Source organism: Crotalus tigris, unplaced genomic scaffold (genome assembly GCF_016545835.1).
Source record: "Crotalus tigris isolate CLP2741 ecotype Arizona unplaced genomic scaffold, ASM1654583v1 scf7180000024288.305614, whole genome shotgun sequence".
NCBI classification, from domain to species: Eukaryota; Metazoa; Chordata; class Lepidosauria; order Squamata; family Viperidae; genus Crotalus; species Crotalus tigris.
The window spans coordinates 128494-149032 of record NW_024100461.1 but is presented as its reverse complement, the minus strand read 5'-3'; the positions used below and the strand labels follow the sequence as shown (position 1 = coordinate 149032).

At 39.6% G+C, this 20539-nt stretch overlaps 1 protein-coding gene across 11 annotated transcripts in view; it reads right to left on the bottom strand.

The window, feature by feature from the left end:
* The window catches only part of LOC120299291 (voltage-dependent T-type calcium channel subunit alpha-1G-like), a 217005-nt gene that overhangs the window by 155721 nt on the left and 40745 nt on the right, over nucleotides 1-20539 (bottom strand). For all 11 annotated transcript variants that reach the window (XM_039323952.1, XM_039323950.1, XM_039323956.1 and 8 more), the window contains one exon: nucleotides 15431-15792. In XM_039323952.1, the coding sequence (XP_039179886.1) occupies nucleotides 15431-15792 (362 nt within the window). The remainder of the gene's footprint in view (nucleotides 1-15430; nucleotides 15793-20539) is intronic.

Genomic DNA, 20539 nt, shown 5'->3' with positions numbered 1-20539 from the left:
CGCTCCTGGAGCAGAAGACTGTTTTTTTCCATTTATTTCCTTAGCTCAGGCTATTTATTTATTATTAGAATTGATTATATACAAAGAAAAAATTTCAAGGACCATCATCCTCTCAGCCTTAAGGAATTCAAGCCCAAAATTAAATTTCCAGGGGAGCTTAGATCTCCTACCAGGGGCTGTTCCTCTGCTTCAGAGGCTCCATTTTTTGCCAAACGCTACTCTGACGAACTCCCTGCTGCCAGCTGATCGTCGGAGGCCGCAGATTCCACAGCTGACTGCCGAAGGCCCCAGAAGCAAAGGTAAGTTTACCAATTGTCTGGGGGGCTCCGCAAGCGATGACGAGGCTCATCAGGCCTGGAGGGAGCCTTCCTAGGTCCCTCGGCTCCAGCAGACCGCCCCAAGCAGCAGGTGGGAGTTTTGGGCGCCGGCCCAATTTTCGGAGCCTGCAGGGCCTATCAGGCCTCGGACTGCCTCAGAGTCTCCCAGCTGGCCTAATTACCTGCCATCCGCTGCACTAGGAGCCCAGGCGATTCCTTGGAACAAGGGCTCGTTGCAGCTTAGGCCCCAGGCCTCAAGGCCTTCTTCCAACGGCCGTTTTTTCAGGGCGCGAATTTGGCGGCCGCCATTTTGAATTACCTCCCGGCGGCCATTTTGTGTATGGCTGAAGCCCTCGGTGGCCATTTTGTATGTGGCTGAAGCCCTTGGCGGCCATTTTGTGTGTGGCTGGAGTCATCGGCAGCCATTTTGTGTGTGGCTGAAGCCCTCAGCGGCCATTTTGTGTATGGCTGGAGTCATCGGTGGCCATTTTGTGTGAGGCTGAAGCCTCGGCGGCCATTTTGTATGTGGCTGAAGCCCTCGGCAGCCATTTTGTGTGTGGCTGAGATCATCGGCGGCCATTTTTGTGTGTGGCTGAAGCCCTCGGTGGCCATTTTGTGTGTGGCTGAGGCCCAGACTGCCTGGAGCTTTCTCCTGAAGGCAGTATTCGATCATCGCTCTTCGAGAGAGCAGTTTCAACCGGGGAGGGCCTGATCAATCCAGAGTGATTGGGGTGCCCGTTAATTCCCCGCCCTCCCCCCTCTTGGGCTGAATTAGCTCTGTAGACTCCCTTGGTGAAGTACAGCGCCGAGGGGGGGCGTTTTGCCAAGGTTGAGAGCAGAGCAACTCATCATGGCAGAGAAAGGCAATACATTTTTATTTCCTATTTTCCAAGATCTTTCATAACTGTGGCTTTGTTCCATTAATATCACATATATTGATATCACAAATTCTTTGTTACAAATACATATTCTCCTTTCCAAAGGATGAATTCTAATTTTTCCTTAATGGAAAAGCCCTGTCACTTAATCTAGTGTCATCCATACAGATATCCATTCTGATCTTTTACTGTTACAAGCATGCTTTATGTCTCTTAAATTTCAAATATCATTAATCTGGATGCACTGCTTTTGCAACGTGCTGACATGCCCTCATTAGATTGGTATTCATTAAACTAATTTTCCAAAACAAAACTGGAAGTGGGGTTTTGAAAGTCAGCCAACATCATGGGCAATCATTACCACAGTTACTACATTAACACTGATTTAATTCTGTTAGGCTCCAATAGAATGTCTTTAATAAGAATAATCTTTGTTTACACAAAAAAAAATTAAATGTTGTGAAGATTCTATGTTCCCTCTCTCCTGTATCAGCTTAATCTATCAATTTGACTCAATTTACATAAACTCCACCATCAGTTTGGAAGACAGGGAAGATAGAAAAATGATGCCAAATGTTTGATCAATTTTCAGAAGAACGTTGGCCTATATTAAAACCAATTTCCTCAAATCCAGACAAATTTCATACTAAAAATTGGGTCTCCTGCTACAGGTTTGTTAATTTATTCATTTATTCACAATTCATACAAAGTGTCACAGTAACCAGAAGACTTTAGATCAGTGGTTCTCAACCTGTGGGTCGGGACCCCATTTGGGGTTGAACGACCATTTCACGGGGGTCGCCAAACAATGCAGTCCGCCATTTTTCCCCTTTTCCTTAGCTGTGCTACTCCCTTTTATTCTATTGGCTTTTGAAAGCCAATAGAATAGACTCTCTTGAATAGAGTCTAATTCTATTGGCTTTCAAAAGCCAATAGGAATTGCCCAGGCTGTCTCTGCCCTGCTGAGCCCGCCAAAAGTCCCATTCTGCAAACAGTGCTGCATCAGTTGAGTAGTCCTCGACTTATGACCGGTTGAGTAGTCCTTGACTTACAACCAGTTGGGGGTCGCAGCATTAAAAAGGTTGAGAACCACTGCTTTAGATGATGCACAACCATATACAAAATAAAAGTGCATAATCCTAAAACCCTAGTATTAAATATAGAGGAGGCATGCTCTCATTCAGGATTACTAAAGGACCAAAGACTCCTTGAAACAATTCGGTCTTGGCTTACTTATGGAAATGCACAAAGTAGGGACTACAGCTATCACTGGAGGAAGAGTGTTCATATGTGTGTGGGTCTTTAGTGCTCTCTGAGCTTGGTTGTTTTCTTGTAGACCTTTCATTACCCAACTAGGCAACATCATTAGTGCTAGAAGAGAGAGAGGTTTGTTCTCTTTATATGTCATCTACTCCATGTCCTGCGAACCTAATAAAGGTTTGCATAAGGACAAGGTAAAAATAGAGAAGAGGAAAGAAGGAGAAAGTTTACAGTCTACAAGACCATTGAATCTGCATGTAAATTGAATATATGCATTCAAATTTGCAGAAAGAAATCCTATGTCATGCCATGTCTATGAATGATAAAAAAATAAATCCTGATATATAGCTCCAACCTAAAATTTGGAATGACCTGTATGACAGCACAGTTCCACATGAACTAATGGTTGGTGAATTTATGTTTTATTAATGGGATTTGTCTCAAGTTGTCTGTAGGTATGTTAGAAGAGTTACATTTTAAAAAATGAAACAAAATAGTAATAGTAATAGTAGTAAAGTTGGAAGGGACCTTGGAGGTCATCTAGTCCAACCCCCTGCTCGGGCAGGAAACCCTACACCATTTCGGACAAATGTCTGTCCAGTCTCTTCTTAAAAACTTCCAGTGTTGGAGCATTTACTGCTTCTGGAGGCAAGCTGTTCCACTGATTAATTGTTCTCACTGTCAGGAAGTTTCTCCTTAGTTCTAGGTTGCTTCTCTCCTTGATGAGTTTCCACCCGTTGCTTCTTGTCCTGCCTTCAGGTGCTTTGGAAAATAGCTTAATTCCCTCTTCTTTATGGCAGCCCCTGAGATATTGGAATACTGCTATCATGTCCCCCCTTGTCCTTCTCTTCGTTAAACTAGACATACCCAATTCTCGCAACCGTTCCTTATATGTTTTAGCCTCCAGTCCCCTAATCATCTTTGTTGCTCTTCTCTGTACTCTTTCTAGAGTCTCAACATCTTTTTTACATCGTGGTGACCAAAACTGGATGCAGTATTCCAAGTGTGGCCTTACCAAGGCATTGAAGAGTGGTATTAATACTTCACGTGATCTTGATTCTATCCCTCTGTTAATGCAGCCTAGCACTGTGTTGGCCTTTTTGGCAGCTGCAGCACACTGCTGGCTCATATTTAGGTGATTGTCTACTAGGACTCCGAGGTCCCTCTCACAGTTACTACTATTGAGCATGGTGCCACCTATGCTGTACTTGTGCATTTGGTTTTTCTTGCCTAAATGTAGAACCTTGCTTTTTTCACCATTGAATTTCATTTTGTTAGTTAGTGCCCAGTGTTCAAGTCTGTCCAGATCCTTCTGTATCTGAAGCCTGTCTTCTGGAGTGTTGGCTATTCCTGCCAGCTTGGTGTCATCTGCAAATTTGATGAGTTCCCCATCTATCCCTTCATCCAAATCGTTGATGAAGATGTTGAAGAGTACTGGGCCCAGAACAGAGCCCTGGGGCACCCCACTACACACTTCCCTCCATATAGATGCAGTTCCATTGAGGACCACTCGCTGAGTACGGCCGGTCAGCCAGCTACGGATCCATCTGGTGGTGGTTCTGTCTACCCCACATTTTTCTATCTTGTCAAGTAGTAGGTTGTGATCTACTTTATCAAATGCCTTACTGAAGTCCAAGTAAATTATGTCCACAGCATTCCTCTGATCCACTAATTTTGTCACTTGGTCAAAGAATGCAATAAGATTTGTCTGGCATGATCTATTTTTGACAAACCCATGTTGGCTTTTAGTAATGACTTTGTTTGCCTCTAGGTGTTCGTTGATTCGTTGTTTGATTATCTTTTCCAGGATCTTCCCAGGTATTGAGGTCAGGCTGATAGGTCTGTAATTTCCTGGATCCATTTTTTTTCCTTTTTTGAGGATGGGAACTACATCAGCTCTTTTCCAGTCCTCTGGTAGTTCCCCTGTGTTCCAGGATCTTTGAAAAATATAGTTCAGTGGCTCCGATATCACATCTGCCAGTTCCTTGAGAACTCTGGGGTGTAATCCGTCTGGTCCTGGCGATTTGAACTCATCTAGGCTGGACAGGTGCTCACTAACGATTTTCTTGCCTATCTTAACTTGTGTTTCTGTTTTGTTTTTTGTGGCACTATTTTTGATAGGTTGGTCTGTTTTTTCCCTTTGTGTAAAGACAGATGCAAAAAATGAGTTAAATAGTTCTGCTTTCTCCCTGTTGCTTGTCACCTTCTTGCCACTTCCACCCACTAATGGACCAATCATTTCCTTCACTTTTTTCTTGTTTTTTACATGTTGAAAGAAGCTTTTTTTGTTATTTTTGACTTTGGTCGCAAGCCTTAGTTCATTTTGAGCCTTGGCTTTCCTCACTTCATCTTTGCAGGCTCGGGCTATTTGCTGATATTCTGACTTAGTTATGTTCCCCTCTTTCCACTTTCTATACTTGTCCTTTTTATCTTTCAATTTGTCAGAGAGTTCTTTATGCAGCCATGCTGGTTTCTTTTGAGAGCTGTTATTTTTCCTCTTTGTTGGTATTGTGCTAGACTGTGCTTTTATTATCTCATTTTTCAAAATTTCCCAAGCTTCTTGAGTTGTTTTCCCCTTGAGGATTCTCATCCATGGAATCCTTCCCAAGCCCTCTCTAAGTTTATTGAAATTAGCTCTCTTGAAGTCCAAGACTCTAGTTTGACTGTGTTCTATTGGTTGTGCTTCTATAATGTTGAATTCTAATATTGCATGATCACTTCCTCCCAGGGTTCCTATGGCTCCAACACCGTCTATCATTTCATCTCTGTTAGTGAGAATTAGATCCAAAATGGCTAATCCCCTAGTTCCCTTCTCTACTTTTTGGGAGACAAAGTTGTCTGCTAGGTTTGCCAGGAACCTGTTTGATCTTCCACTTGGTGCGGAGTTTGTCTCCCAGTTGATGTCAGGGTAGTTAAAGTCCCCCATTACTATTGTGATGTGCTTCCTACATACCTTAGTTAGCTGACTAGCAAAAAGTTCATCTATTTCCTCTGTTTGGTTGGGTGGTCTGTAGTATACACCTATGGCAATGTCATTTCCCCCCCCCTTTTATATTGACCCAAATGCATTCAAGACAGTTTTTATCATTGTTGTACTCTATTTCTGTGAAGATGTAGTTATTTCTTATATAGAGAGCAACTCCACCTCCTCTTTTATTTGGTCTGTTTCTTTTAAATAATTTAAATCCCTCTAGCTGTGTGTTCCATGTGTGAGTTTCATCCCACCATGTTTCCGTAATGGCAACAATATCGTATCTGCCCTCATTAACCTGAATTTCTAGTTCACCCTGTTTGCTGTTCATACTTTGTGCATTGGTGTATAAACATTTGAGTCCTTTGTGGGTGGCCCTGTGTTTCCTTTCTACATAACCTGTGTGGTGCCTGAGTTCCCCTATTGTCTTACCACCTATTTGGTTAGTGCACTTTATATGGCACTCGCTATTAGAGGCTTCATTTTGATTGGTAGCAAGGTTGGTATTCTTGTCCACACACACATCTGTGCTACATGCACTGATAGCCCTATAGTTTTTAAATTGCCGGGGACAGGGTTGTTCCGTATCAATTAACTCCCTGTCCCCGCTGTTTAGTTTAAATTTCCCTCCAGAAAATCTGTGAATTTATAGCCGAGTAACTCAGTCCCTTTTTTTGATGGATGCAAACCATCTCTTTTGTACATCTTTTGATTGGACCAGCTACTGACATCGTGACTAATATATCCAAAGCCTTCCCCTTTACACCAATCCTTTAGCCACATATTGAATTGTGCTATGCGCTGGCCTTTTCCGTTTTGCTCCTTATACACTGGTAAAACCTCTGAGAAAGTAAGCCTACAGCCTATTCTGCTAAGTTCCTTCCCCAAGCTCTGGAAATCATTCTGCACAGAGAGTACAGAATGATTTCCAGAGCTTGGGGAAGGAATCAATCAGACAATTAAAATAGTAAATCCCAGACCTAATTCTCCAGTTTCAAGATAAACATTAGAAATAATAAGCTAACATTTGTTAAGAATAGTGTTCCTAGTTATAATTAATTCCCAATGGTCTTCCAAAAAAAGCTGTATTCCAGAGTTATTGTGAACATAGAAATGTTAAGATATACCAAAAATTATCTGCATTAAATAAATGTGTTGTAGCAAGATTTACAATTTGCTCATGTCACAAGTCAGAAATTATAGCCTAAGACCTTCCATGTGCCTCTGTCTACATATTCATCTCCCTATGACCTGGAACCCCTACAGCAAAAATACCACTACTTACTTCAATATCTTGTCTAAGAATGATTGTTATTATTGTTAGACAGACACTTATCTAACATAGTCAGGTTCAGAAAGCATGTGTCTGTGTCAGTCAACTAAAGTTTTAGCCCTTCCTTTTGGATATACAGACATACCAACTTCTTAGCTTCCATTAAATATCATCTAGTTCTGGTATTTGGCTACCCCACTCTGCTGATTTCATTGGTTTTTCTGAAAATCAGACAATTTGTTTGCCTTAATGCAGCCCAAGCTGGCTCACGGGATCAATAAAGGCAAATTGTCTGGTCTACATTGTATTATCTTCCTTGAACTCAAACAAGGCTTTGACATAAGACAAAATGACAAGAAAATTCTCAAGAGACACATGGAAAACATTTTGAATCTCCAATGCTCCATGAAGTGCATTAAGCTGTACTCTGCCCAAATTCCATGAGTTCAGTAGTAAATCTCTCTCTATTCCCCATAGAGGTTCCTTCAGAATGAATATCTCTATCTTTATCTCTGTCTTCATCTATCTCTATTGCTATCAATGAGACTTTATTTACTTTATTTAGCAATTAAAATGATCAAAGGCCTGGAAACTAAAACATACGAAGAATGGCTGCAGGACTTGGGTTTGGCTAGTCTAAAGGAAAGAAGAAATAGGGGCGACATGATAGCAGTATTCCAGTATTTGAGGGGCTGCCACAAAGAAGAGGGCATCAAACTATTCTCCAAAGCACCAGAGGGCAGGACAAGAAGCAATGGTTGGAAACTGGCCAAAGAGAGAAGCAACTTGGAATTAAACTTAAATTGTTTAATTTACTAATTTTTTAATTTACTAAACTTCCTAACAGTGAGGACAATTAACCAATGGAACAGCTTGCCTCTAGAAATCATGGGCGCTCCATCACTGGAGATTTTAAAGAAGAGACTAGGTAGTCACTTGTCTGAAATGGTATAGGTTCTTCTGCTCAAGCAGGGGGCTGGACTAATAATAATAATAATAATAATAATAATAATAATAATAGTAAAGTTGGAAGGGACCTTGGAGGTCATCTAGTCCAACCCCCTGCTCGGGCAGGAAACCCTACATCATTTCGGACAGATGGCTGTCCAGTCTCTTCTTAAAAACTTCCAGGGTTGGAGCATTTACTGCTTCTGGAGGCAAGCTGTTCCACTGATTAATTGTTCTAACTGTCAGGAAGTTTCTCCTTAGTTCTAGGTTGCTTCTCTCCTTGATTAGTTTCCACCCATTGCTTTTTGTCCTGCCTTCAGGTGCTTTGGAGAATAGCTTAATTCCCTCTTCTTTATGGCAGCCCCTGAGATATTGGAACACTGCTATCATGTCCCCCCTTGTCCTTCTCTTCGTTAAACTAGACATACCCAATTCTAGCAACCATTCCTTATATGTTTTAGCCTCCAGTCCCCTAATCATCTTTGTTGCTAGAAGATCTCTAAGGTCTCTTCCTATTCTATTCTGTTCTATTCTATTCTATTCTGTTCTGTTCTGTTCTGTCCTGTTCTGTTCTGTTTTTTATCAAACCAATGTTAAACCCTCTCACACCATGGCCTTCTTTTGTATTTTCTACAACTCCCTTCCTAAAATCAGATCACTGTTGTTTTTATTTCCCTTGACCATCAACATAGGAACCCCACAGCAGATTACTGCACTGCAGTCCTAATTATTTCTTTGCTGCTTATCTGAAATTTATTTGGAAGAGCTTGGTTTATTTGCTGCTTTTCCATTACGATGTGGGAAACCTTCCTCTTCTCCAATGTTTCATCCACTCTTAGAGGCCAATTTTAGCTGTAGTTGAGATAATTGTGTTTTCTGATCAATTGATTTTCGGCATGTTAGGGGGGCCTCTGCTCAAAATAATTGGTGGAGCCACGCTTCTTTGTCTCTGAGGGAAGCAGGGCAGTTTAAGAGTTTGCAGGCTAAAGTGATAGCACTGGGATAGCATTGAGACAATGTTCTTTACAACATGATGTGCATATGTGAGGGAAGAGAGAGAACAGCATTACTCTTCACAGAGTAGACCTGGGCATGATGGTTCAATATACTTGGTTTTTACCATTTATATCTCTTCTGCTAACAGGTTTCTTGAAATTTCTCAGCAAGTTAACTCACCTTTTTTTTTTTTACAAAAGGCATCACACCTGAATTAATAGGGAGAACAGGCCACTGAGTTCTATTAATAACAAAAATCCCAATTGCTCATTATTACAGAAAGCAAGCTAAGGGGCTCATGTGATGCCTTAAATAATTATGAAGAAATAGCTGATCTTCCTAAAAAACGAACATGCTGAGATTGCCTCATTTTATTTTTTTATAACAATGATGTTCATGAGAATGACTCATTAGTGACACATATTCAGAAATAATGGGCAAAAGCTCCCAAAGTATTTAATGGATGGTTGTCAGGAGAATATAATGAGTCTCTTAAAAATGTACAACATTGTCCTTTTTCGTTCTCAGGAAGGAAAGTTGGAAAAGAGATTAGTCTGGCTATCAAGATATCCAGGGTGCACAGATTAATATCAGGGATTGGCCAGCCATTAGCCAGAATGATAGAGATATCTCAGAAAGATTTTGGGGCACTGTAAAATGCCAGGAAACTGTCTATTATTCAATTTATTGTTCCGTTTTTATTGTCACAATTACGCTCAGTCTGAGGTACAAAAATCACTAGACTTTCCTTGACTTGGAATATTTCCAAAACAATCTCCTAACTACCTCACTCACCTTGTATTGCCATTCATGTATTATTCACTATGACTGTGAATAGTTTTAGAGCTTTTACGCATCCCTGCCTGTTCCCTAATAGAATCCCAAGTCTCACGAGTAATAATTTCACATTTTAAAATGATTAACTTCATATTCTAAGGTGACTGGTTGACAAAAAAGAAAACTAGTTTGAGAACTGAGAAATAAGAATACCAGCGCACAATCTGAACTCTTTATCTAGTGCTGATCTGGTTATTCTGGCAGATCCAAACTGAATTATCCACCAGCTTTTAAAAGGTCCTGCATATTTTGATGCTATTTTCATCTAAAAATATACTTTAAAACACATTTAAAATATAGTGTATGAGCAAACTGGAAATGTACCTTTGTAAATGAAATATCTTCTAAAATGAAAACTCTTCCCATGACTCAAGCATGCTTAAAATATTACCGGTAATTCAAAATATTAATTAAAAAACTGGACTTTCATGAATCCATGAAGAAACGAACCACAGAGGAAAAAGGGGTTTACAAGTATTATTCATCGTGACCATCTATCTTTTCTTCATGCCATTTCAAGAATGAGCACCTCATTCAATCCATCATCATTCCACAGGCTAGAAGTCCTGCTACTATTTTCTGATGCATATCAGTTATTGGTAGTGAGAAATCTTCAGGCCTTATGATGTAAATCCCATTAGCCACTCCATTAATCATAGAGAAAGATGAAGGAAATTCCAAATAGCACAGCTGAAAAAAAAGTATCCTTCTTTTACTTTAATGTAAGCAGCCCTTTTTGGTAACCTTTCTACTATTTTATAAATCTTATGAGATATCTCTAAAATTTCTAACAGAGAATACTTTAGTTTACTGTAATTGAAAACCAAGTTTCAGTCTGTACAGATGCTAAATATTTATATGTACATTAAAGAGACAATATTCTCTGATACAATAATTAATAACATATTTTTAAAGTATTCCATCAATGAAGATACATTTTGGTAAGTTGATTTGTTTGTTGTTACAGTGGACTGGGTAGATGGTAAGGTCACATTCACAATAGATAATTTCAGCAAAAAGCCAGAACCAACAATTCTTAGCTCTAATACCCTATCTCATAAAACTCAGATTTGGAAGCAACACATTGTAAGCTCCAGAAGTTTACCCCAAAAACTTTTCCTTATGTTTTACTTCCCCTTGGTTAAATGAATTAATAAAAGCAGGATTTGACAATTAGTATTCATCTGAGAGTCCAGAAAAAGAATGGTCACATTGTCATGGTAATGATTTAAAAGCTAACCAGTTGATGTAATGTAAGATGTATGATGTAATGTTGGGAATGACTCAGTAGAGTCTATGTCCCTTTAAGAGCCAGCTGTCTCTGTGTCTCTTTAAAAGCCTTTGTATACAAGGAAGGCTCTGCTGATGTGCTTTCTTTCTCTTCTGTTTCCTGCTGTAACTGCTGTGTGTTGGATCCTATTGCATCAGCATGTGTATATATTGTTCCTGGTGTATGATAATGTTGATAGTGTAATATAAACCACCATTTAATATAGAGCACTGTTTACTGTGTTTACTCCTGGGTTATCTCAGTGCAATAAGACTGTGCATGCTCTGACACACATGCATTCTCTTGACTGATAATTTTTTTAAAAAGAAAAAATAACATCCGTACTGTCTCAGTTAATATTGCCTTCTTGTATAATTATAGGTACAAAATCTTTTGAACTCCTTTTGAACTGGCCATGTGATCCTTTTTAGACTACATTCCTAAAGACAGAAGTACGATGTGCCATCACTTAGAACAGGGATCTCCAATCTCCAGTCCATGGACCAGTACCAGGCTGTAGCATGCCAGCAACAAGTCTGCACAAACAAGCAAAGCCCCATCCATGGGATGCAGGTAGCACACAAAACCATGAACTCTCCAGTCCAGAGAAAAACCTTTCTCCATGGAACGGGTCCCGGGTTCCCAAAAGATTGGGGACTTCTGACTTAGAACATATGCAACTTTGGGGGGGGGGGGGGTGTTCTAAGAGTATGTTGTGAACAATTGACAAAGTGGTGCTATGAAAACTTATCTATTTTTTTTTTGTAAAAAATTTTATTTTCAACTTTACAATACATGACCATCTTACAAATACTTCAGATAAAAAATAAAACAAATTGATACACACCACATTTGGTCTTGCCCGCCCATTTCCCCCCAAACCGCATCCCACCTCAAACCAACTTACTTCTTTCCCTCTTTTTCTTCACTCACCCCCTCTCCTCCTTCACCTCAACCTTCCTACTTACTTCTGACCTTCTTCTCCTCCCGCTTGATGTGGTCCAGGGGAAATGCCCGAGCAGTTCCTCTCTCAAAATTAAAACATTAATATTATGTACAATAAGACTATTTCTACTTTATCTGAACTACTTAAACTTCAACCCATCCACCCCCCACCCCCCTCCCCCGACTTCCCAGAGCAAAATACAGGATTATGCAAACATATTAAACATAATCTATTTAAGTTTACTAATTATACAATGAACAAAATCATAAAAAACCCTTAACTCTCTTCAAACTTTAACATCATAAGTTTATAAACAAAATCATTACTCATAGAATAAGTGAAACTTTGTAGTTCCATATTTCTTCTGAACATATTCTATCCATCGTCTCCATACATTAAAATATCTCTCTTGTGAATGGTCCTTTAAATAAGCAGAAATTTTAGCCATTTCTGCTAAATTAGAAACCTTAAATACCCATTCTTCTAAAGAAGGCAGAGTATCCTTCTTCCAATATTGATCCACCAGTAATCTTGCTGCTGTTATTAAATTCAACATTAAGATAGTTTCTTTAACATTAAAGTCCATGAAAATTCCCAAAAGAAACAGTTGGGGAGTAAACTTAATCTTCCTTTTAAAAACCTTTTGAATGTTCCACCAAATCATAATCCAGAAGGCTTTAATAACTTTACAAGGAATATCAGATGGGGCAGGCAGTTTGGTGAGCACCCATAAAAGTATCTTGGGGCAGCCCACTGCCTATCCTTGACCCAAGGAAACCAAGTATATTGATAAGCTTTTGGATCTGTATATATATTTTCTGATCAGTCTAAGAAAAGGTGATTGGTTGCTATATTCTCTCTGTGTATGTCCCTCCCTATAAAGACTCTTTAACAAGGAAGGATGGATAATTGGAAGGGCAGTCAGAGGAACTGCAAGTCTCAAATCTAGCATACTATATGCAGAAATGGCATTGCTATGTCACATGGTCAAAGATGTCAACATTGAACTTTAACTTCATTTCCCCCTGGATTTTCAAAAAAAAAAATAAATCTGCTCACTGTTTTCTTAGAATCATGTTGAATTTTAAAAGCACCCAGTTCATTCTTCTTTTGGAGACATATTTTCAGTAAGGGCAACATAATGGAGGTCAAACAACATGCCAAAGATTCTACTGGGATGAGTTGAACAGTGTCATTCTATTTAAGGTCATAACAAACAACAAAAACTGGTCCGTCTTGAGTTTAGATCCCAGAAACGCATGCGCTTGAAGCATACATCAAGCATACAAATGGCCTTGACCCCATAATGTATAGCCACTGTTATATTAATACATTGTGATGACATTGTCACCTGCATTAATAGTTGCAGAACTGAATTTGCAGCTGCTGTTCTGCTGTCAAGGGCTGAATACAAAAAGAAAAGGAATTGTGTTCAACAGCAAAAAGAAAGAAAACCAAGGTTGAAAAACAGCAACAGTGATGCTTTCAAAAGAGTTTGGTCCTGTATATCAGCTTTTCCTAAATTGTTCCACTTTGTGCTGGGTGGGTCATCCAGTACATCTGATGGGCACCAGGCTGGAGAAGACAGCTAGCTATATACTCTATGTTCAATGCAAAGTAGTCTAGGCATTTTCAGTGTCTCTTGAGTGAGGTGCTTAGAGATTTACAGCTGGAAAACTATCTGGAAATTATACAGCAGGGAGTGATTTAAAAGGTAGATGCTCCAATAGTCACATTTTAATAGGGAGAAATTAGTATCAACAAAATGTGAATTTGGGTAGAAGATTGGCTATGAAGAGTATGTGGCAAAATACAAAACATTTTCACTACCAGCCTTTTTCCTATTTAATCTCCCTTTAATCTCCCTTTCTTCAAACTGCTCTTCTACTCCCCACAAAAGAAAGATGGGTAGAGGAGAGATTTTGAGTGGAAAAATGATTAACCCCCCAAAATTAGACCCACCTCCAACATCACTCTTCCAATTAACCTTCAAAATAGATCTACATACATTTTTCTTTGCTTTGGTGGAGGGAGCCTTTGAGTTGGAATGGACTACCTGTGACTGCCTGGATAAGTCCCTAGAGCACGGGTGTCAAACTCGCCACGTCATGTGACATGTTGCAATGTATCACAACTTTTTTTTGCATTGCCAGAGCTGAGGTGGACGCAGCCTCTGCATGATGCAACCAGCCCACGGGCTGGCAGTTTGACACCCCTGCTCTAGAGTTTTCTTGGCAAGATTTCAGAAGTAATTTGCTTGCTTCTTCCTGGCTCAAGGTCACTCTCCCAATTTCCAGCCTGAGATCTTAATCTCTGCCCTAAATTGACTCTCTTGCTTGCTTAGGTTAGGATTAGTTTAAATGTATGCCATACTTTCTAAAGATCTTGTTTGCAACCAATATCTAACCCAACTGGTCTCATTTCTTCACAAGCCAGGATTGTCTGAACCTCAATATTAAGCGTAATGCTGCTTGTTACTGTTCACTGAAATCTGAAATGCTTTAGGTTCTTCACTCACAAAACCATGGGAATTTGTGGTCTTCTCAAATTGTTCCTGTGAACAGTAAATACTATAGTTGGCAGCCCCAGATCAGTGATGTTCTATTCATCCCATTAAAAACGTACTCTAAGCACAGATCCTACATCCTAAATAGGGTGGATCTGAGCAACCAGCATGTCTAGTTAAAGGGTGACAACAACATTCCAACTGCAAGAAAAGGAAGACATTAGGTTTTGCAAAAAGCACGCATGTAAGTACAGTACTTATTTCATTGTACAGTTTGCCTCTAGCGTACTGATTTCACATTTTTCTTTTTGTAAAATAGCTATTAAGAAATATAAACTGATTTAACATAAATAATTATTTATAAAGTGGCTATCAAAAACAAACATCACATGATTTCACATAGATAATTTTTGCAGCACTGATCAGGTCACGGAACTCTCACTGTTACTGCAAAGTACAGAAGACGAGTGTAGCCATTGCCAACTCTCATTCTCATCTCACCTCCTGTCTTCAACCACCAACTGATTATAACTGTATTGCCTTAGTTAAGCTATCAGCCATTAAAGCTATCCTTTTTTGCTGCCTGGGGTGGACTAAGATTGCCTCCCACCCCTTTTCCACACCCTAAAGCCACCCTGGTAACATTTGACAGTGGGACAAGACATCTATTGCAGCTGAAAGTAACAAGCTAATTTAGGTGGGCTGGGTAGTTCCCTGTTCCAGTGGGTTCCCCCTCCCCCCAGGTTTCTGCTATCCAAGACTATTGTCACCGTTGACCAACAATAGAGCCAACCAACCTCCGAACTTTGGCCAATCTGCCAACTTCCAGCCAACCTACCAACATCCAAACTAACCCTCCCTCCTTGTTAACTTTAAAGTTTCAAGCCTCTGCACTTTACTCATTTTCAAACCAACCAATACGTTCCCTGCTCAGAAGTGTCCCTCCCAATTCATCAACATACTAAGAAGTATTTACTGAAGCTCTGCCACTGTTGCTGCCCTTAAAATACATTGCAGTTTCATCTAATAACAAGCAGAATTAACCTAGCTATACAGTGCAAAGCACAAAGAAAAGGGTCAACATTAATCGATGCTGAAAGGCATGAATTTTCACTCCAGGGGCTAAGAGCAGAAGCAAGATGAAGCTAACAAGGCCAACCCTTGGGCTCTTTGGCTGTAGGGAAAAATCGATCCAAAAAGATTAAAATAGAGATAAGGTTCTGCTTACCTGCTCATGATATTCAATGCCCATGCTGAGTGTATTGATCAGGATAGCAATCATGATGCCACGGCCAAAGTATTTGCTATCCACAATCTTCCGAAATGTCTCACAAATCACCTTCCAAAAGGCTAGAAGTTTTAATGTGTTTCTTCCCCGAGCTTTCTGGCGCTGAGGGTCTCGTTGATCACTGTAGTGAGCATCCTGGGTGAATTCATATACTGCATCACTGTCTGAGTCTCCTGCCTCATGATCCTTCTGCTCTGGATTGTTAGCCAGAGTTTTTGTGCAATAGGGACAACTTTCTGGGCTGCAAAGATTGTCAGGTTTCCCCCCTTTGTTGGAAATCTTGCAGGAACTTTGACAGGGACCTAAAATGAGGGGAAAAAACAAATCTTCGTTTAACAGCCTTCTTAGAAGTCCTATTTTGGAGCAGATGAACAATGTGACATTGACAAAACCCAGAGGTGGCCTTTTTTTTTTTTTTTTTTTGAGAAATCCTAAGAATTTTAGGCCATTTCATTTTACTGCTGACTTCAACCTGTAGTAAGAATGGGGAAATATTACTTTGGTTCATACTTTCCTCTTGGTAATTTATGGTAGTTGAAACCTAATACAGGTTTTTGCAAATTTCAGCAACTATGGGCACCCCAACTCCCAGAATTCCCCAGCCAGCATGGGAGTAGATGTCCCCACATCTAAAGTTGCTGAGGTTGAGAAACACTGGCCTAATCCAAATATTATCAGATGGGGAAAGGTGACTTTGCATGGACTGCAATGTTAATTAGCCATCAGCATTTAATTTTCTTCAGAATATGTGCTATATTTTTGAGACCAAAACTGTACAGGTAGTCCTCGACTTCCGAAGTTTGTTTAGTGATCATTCAAAGTTACAGTGGCGCTGAAAAAAGTGACTTATGGCAATTTTTCACACTTACAACCGTCACGGCATCCCGATGTGATCAAAAATCAGATGTTTGGCAAAACTGACTTATATTTATGATAGCTACACTATCCCAGGGTCATGTCATCACCTTTTGCAGCCTTCTATGAAGCTAAGTCAATGGGAAAGCCAGAGTCACTTAACAGTCATGTTGATAACTTAACAACTGGAGTGATTCACTTAATAACTATGACAAGAAAGGTTGTAAAATGGGGCAAAACTCACTTAACAACTGTCTCACTTAGCGACAGAAATTTTGAGCTCAGTTGTGATCGTTAAGTCAACGATTACCTGTATATATAAAGAAGATTGCAGAAAAAAATGGAGCCCTATACAAGATCCCATGTGATGTAGTGGTTAAAGTATCAAATCAAACTATGGAATCTCATTGGGCAACTGTGGGACAATTATTTTTTCTAAGCACACCCTACCTCTATAGGGTCATTGTTCTGGGGAAATGATAGCAGGGGAAATGCTATGTAGGACAATTTGAGATAAAAGCTGGATGTCAATTTAAATAATTAATATTAAATTAAATTGGTACAAAAATCACATATGCTTGAAAACATGAATGTTTATGGACACTTTTTGAAGTCAGGAGAAAAGACACTAAAACAGGAGAAAATGAATGAAAGAGTTTAAATACTAGAAACCGACTGAGATCAAATCAGACAGATTTATTCATTCACACTTTGTACAAGGGTATTTTATATTGGCAAGAACTACATTTGAAACCTAGGAGCCTGGCTGCATAGAGTGGTGGGACGGATGGCCTAACAATTTGTAACCTAGACCCCTTTTTTGTTGCAGAAACAGCAGTAGCACATTGGTAGTGGCAGTGCTTTTTTTGTAAAAAAAGAAAAAGAAAAAGGTGCCGGAACTCACAGATGTCATACAACCCGCCTTGCCTACCCTACAAGGTTCCATCCAAAAAAGGTGCCGGAACTCCGTTCTGAGTGTTCTATGAGAAAAAAAGCCCTGGGTAGTGGCGATGAAGATGAGGAAGGCAGTGGAGATGATGGTAATGGTGGTGGTGATGATGTTATCAAGCCCAACAGTGGCTGTAACAGTTTTGCAGGTTCATAATCTGGAATTCCAGAAAGCATCAGCCATCTCCTCTGTATTTTTTTTGTAACCCCGTGAAGGTGATTTTATCCTCCCTGATATTCAGTGTTTCGGTTTTTGAAAGTGGTGATCCTGCCATTTAGAGCTTTCCACTACTGCAGATTTTACTTTGCTTTTATTCTTTAGCTCTTTTACATAAGTTTTTTTAAATGTTATTCTAAAAGTTTTTCACACTTTGGAACAGTTTTAGCTGTGAAAATGCAGGATCAAAAATTTATAAATACCCTTCATTAAATAAGAGTGCTAATATTTCATGCTTGTAAGGTCTGTCCTGAAAATGAAGGAGAGAGGCTGTTTTGGAGTATGCAAATGTAATCTTTGAATAATAAAGAAAGAAATATCTGCTGAACCTGACTCAAAACATTTCTGAAGGCTAGGCAAAATAGATCTAGAATCATGATTAGATTTATAAAAGCTGACTGTTTTAAAACATTAACATACTTTTTGTTCTGCAGCACTATTCCCAGAAGAAAAGAGCATTGAAGTCCTTCAGAAAATGAGAGAGTATTTTGAAATTTGAGGTCCCTGATTTTACTAAGTAAAAAGTTAACCAGTTAAGGTTGGTCAAATTTACTGAATTGATCTGGAAGATCAATCTGTTGTTAAGCAAATGTCAGGATAGGATCTTTCTCTGATTCCTCTCTAAATAATGTGGGTCAAGGAGATTCTTGTCTGGGAAAGGCAAGGCATGACTTAGGAGCCTTTCTCTTGTTGTTATCTATTGTGCCAGGAGTAACCACAGAGTGCATCAAGAAAAGTCAAGATGGTGGCCACAATAAAATAAGACATATCCTGAAGTCACCTGAGAAAATGCAAAGTTACAGAGGAATAATGGGAAACTTTCAAGAGCACCACTAGAAAATCAGGGCTTTTTTTCCTCATAAAACCCCCAGAACAGAGTTCCAGCACCTTTTTTGGATGGAACCTTGTAGGGTGGGCAAGGCGGGTTGTATGATGTGTGTGAGTTCCGGCACGTTTTTGTTTTTTTAACAAAAAAAGCACTGTAGAAAATTATCAGAAAAACTGCCGAAACAGTGTAAACTTTGAATCATCTATGCTCAAGCTGCACATTTCTAAGTGACCATGAATATTACAAAACATGGGTTTTCAGTTACCTCATTCAAACCATTTCTTGGGAAACATTTGCATCTGTTAGCGAACTGGCATGTAAGTTGCAATATCTCCACAAAATATTAAAGCCTAAAAGAATACACAGCTTAATTTACACCACCTTTTCATTCAAGCAGAAGCGTCAGTGGTATATATAACTACGCAAAAGGGTTTTCCATTGACCAAGATCAGAATTAGCATTCCTGGTTAGAAAATATAAAAGACTTTCAAAACAACACAATGTTGTGTTTTGTGCTGTACCAATTAAAGTTTACCTTTGCCATAACAAATTGGGGGAGGGGGAGAAACACCCCAAATATTTATTCAGGAAAATGACCATCAATGCTATTTAGCTACATCTCTTTAACCCCAGGCTAAAGAAAAGAACAATTCTTCTGGAGGTTATTCAAATAATGTCAGATTTTCTTTTCCTTTGTTTAATGTTAACAGCAACCTTTTTTTAAGAGGGAGAAAGTGCTTAATGGTTGCTTGGTTCCCTACCTTGAATTGTTGAAATCTATTCAGATGCACACATTGAAGGTGAGCCAAACAGACGTGCATACATGCACACCTTAGAACTCATCAGCAAATGCTGACCACTGGCAAGCATTTGCAACTGTTTCATTACCCGTTTGGCCATTAAGGTGAAACAGAAATCAATCAAATCTATGGCACATGTAATACAGGTGGTCCTCAACTTACAACAGTTCATTTAGTGACCGTTCAAAGTTACAACAGCATTGAAAAAAGTGACTTATGACCGTTTTTCACACTTGCAACATCTCCATGGTCACATGAACAAAATTCAGATGCTTGGCAACTGGTTCATACTTATGATGGTTGCAATATCCCAGGGTCTTATGATCACCTCTTGTGACCTTCTGACAAGCACAGTCAATGGGGAAGCCAGATTCACTTAACAGGTTTGTTACTAATTTAACAACTGTGGTGATTCGCTTAACAACTGTGACAAGACAGGTCGTAAAATGGGGCAAAGCTCCCTTAACAAATGTCTCACTTAACAACAGAAATGTTGGGCTCAATTGAGGTCATAAGTCGACCTCAGGACTGTATTAGGCAATCCAGAGACACCACCACAGCCTATGCGCTCCTGCCGCTTGCTGATACTTCAGTGGTAACAACTTTTCTTCTAACTCACATTCTGAAATAATTTCCTGCAATCTTAGCTGACAGATGGGCTTTCCAATGCAAGAAGAGCCCCTAATGAAGTTGGCTACAGTGAAGTGACGAGTTTGTCCTCAGAACTCATTCTGAATCCAGTCTTAACTCCTATCTCATTTTAAAGTCAGCAGGGAACCTTGGATCACCTAGCCTGACCTTCTCTTGGAGACAAATTGTAAGATTTTGGCAAGCTGGCCCTGCCTCATTCCCAGAAAGTTTCTCATGCTTAGAGAGATTCAAAAAAACACTGCAAGCACACAGAGAAATCTTGGAAAATGAAATGCGGACTCTCCAGAGGCCATTCTTACATTATATTAACAGCATCGTTACAGGGGAACATTCACACTTCTGAATAAATATTTGCAGGAGTTTGGATGATGACTGAAATTCCCCATTTCCAGATGGGAACCTCTTACAATTTACAGAAGACGCAGGCTGGACCTGTGCCTGTTTGCTTAGAATTATCCCTGATATTCAGCAGAACTGGATCAGTGTGACCCCAAGTCAACCCTGCACAGAAAGAAACCCACAGCCTCCAAAAAGATCAATCACTGGCATGCTTTTCAATTGTTCTGAAAGGAGATAGATGCAAGTTGGGAAAAAAAGGTGGCAAACAGAAATATATTACTATCCAACAATAACACCTTGTATATTTATATTATAAAAGCTCCTCTTTCTCTCTCTCTCTCTCTCTCTCTCTCTCTCTCTCTCTCTCACACACACACACACACACACACACACACTTTCAGCTTTTAGAC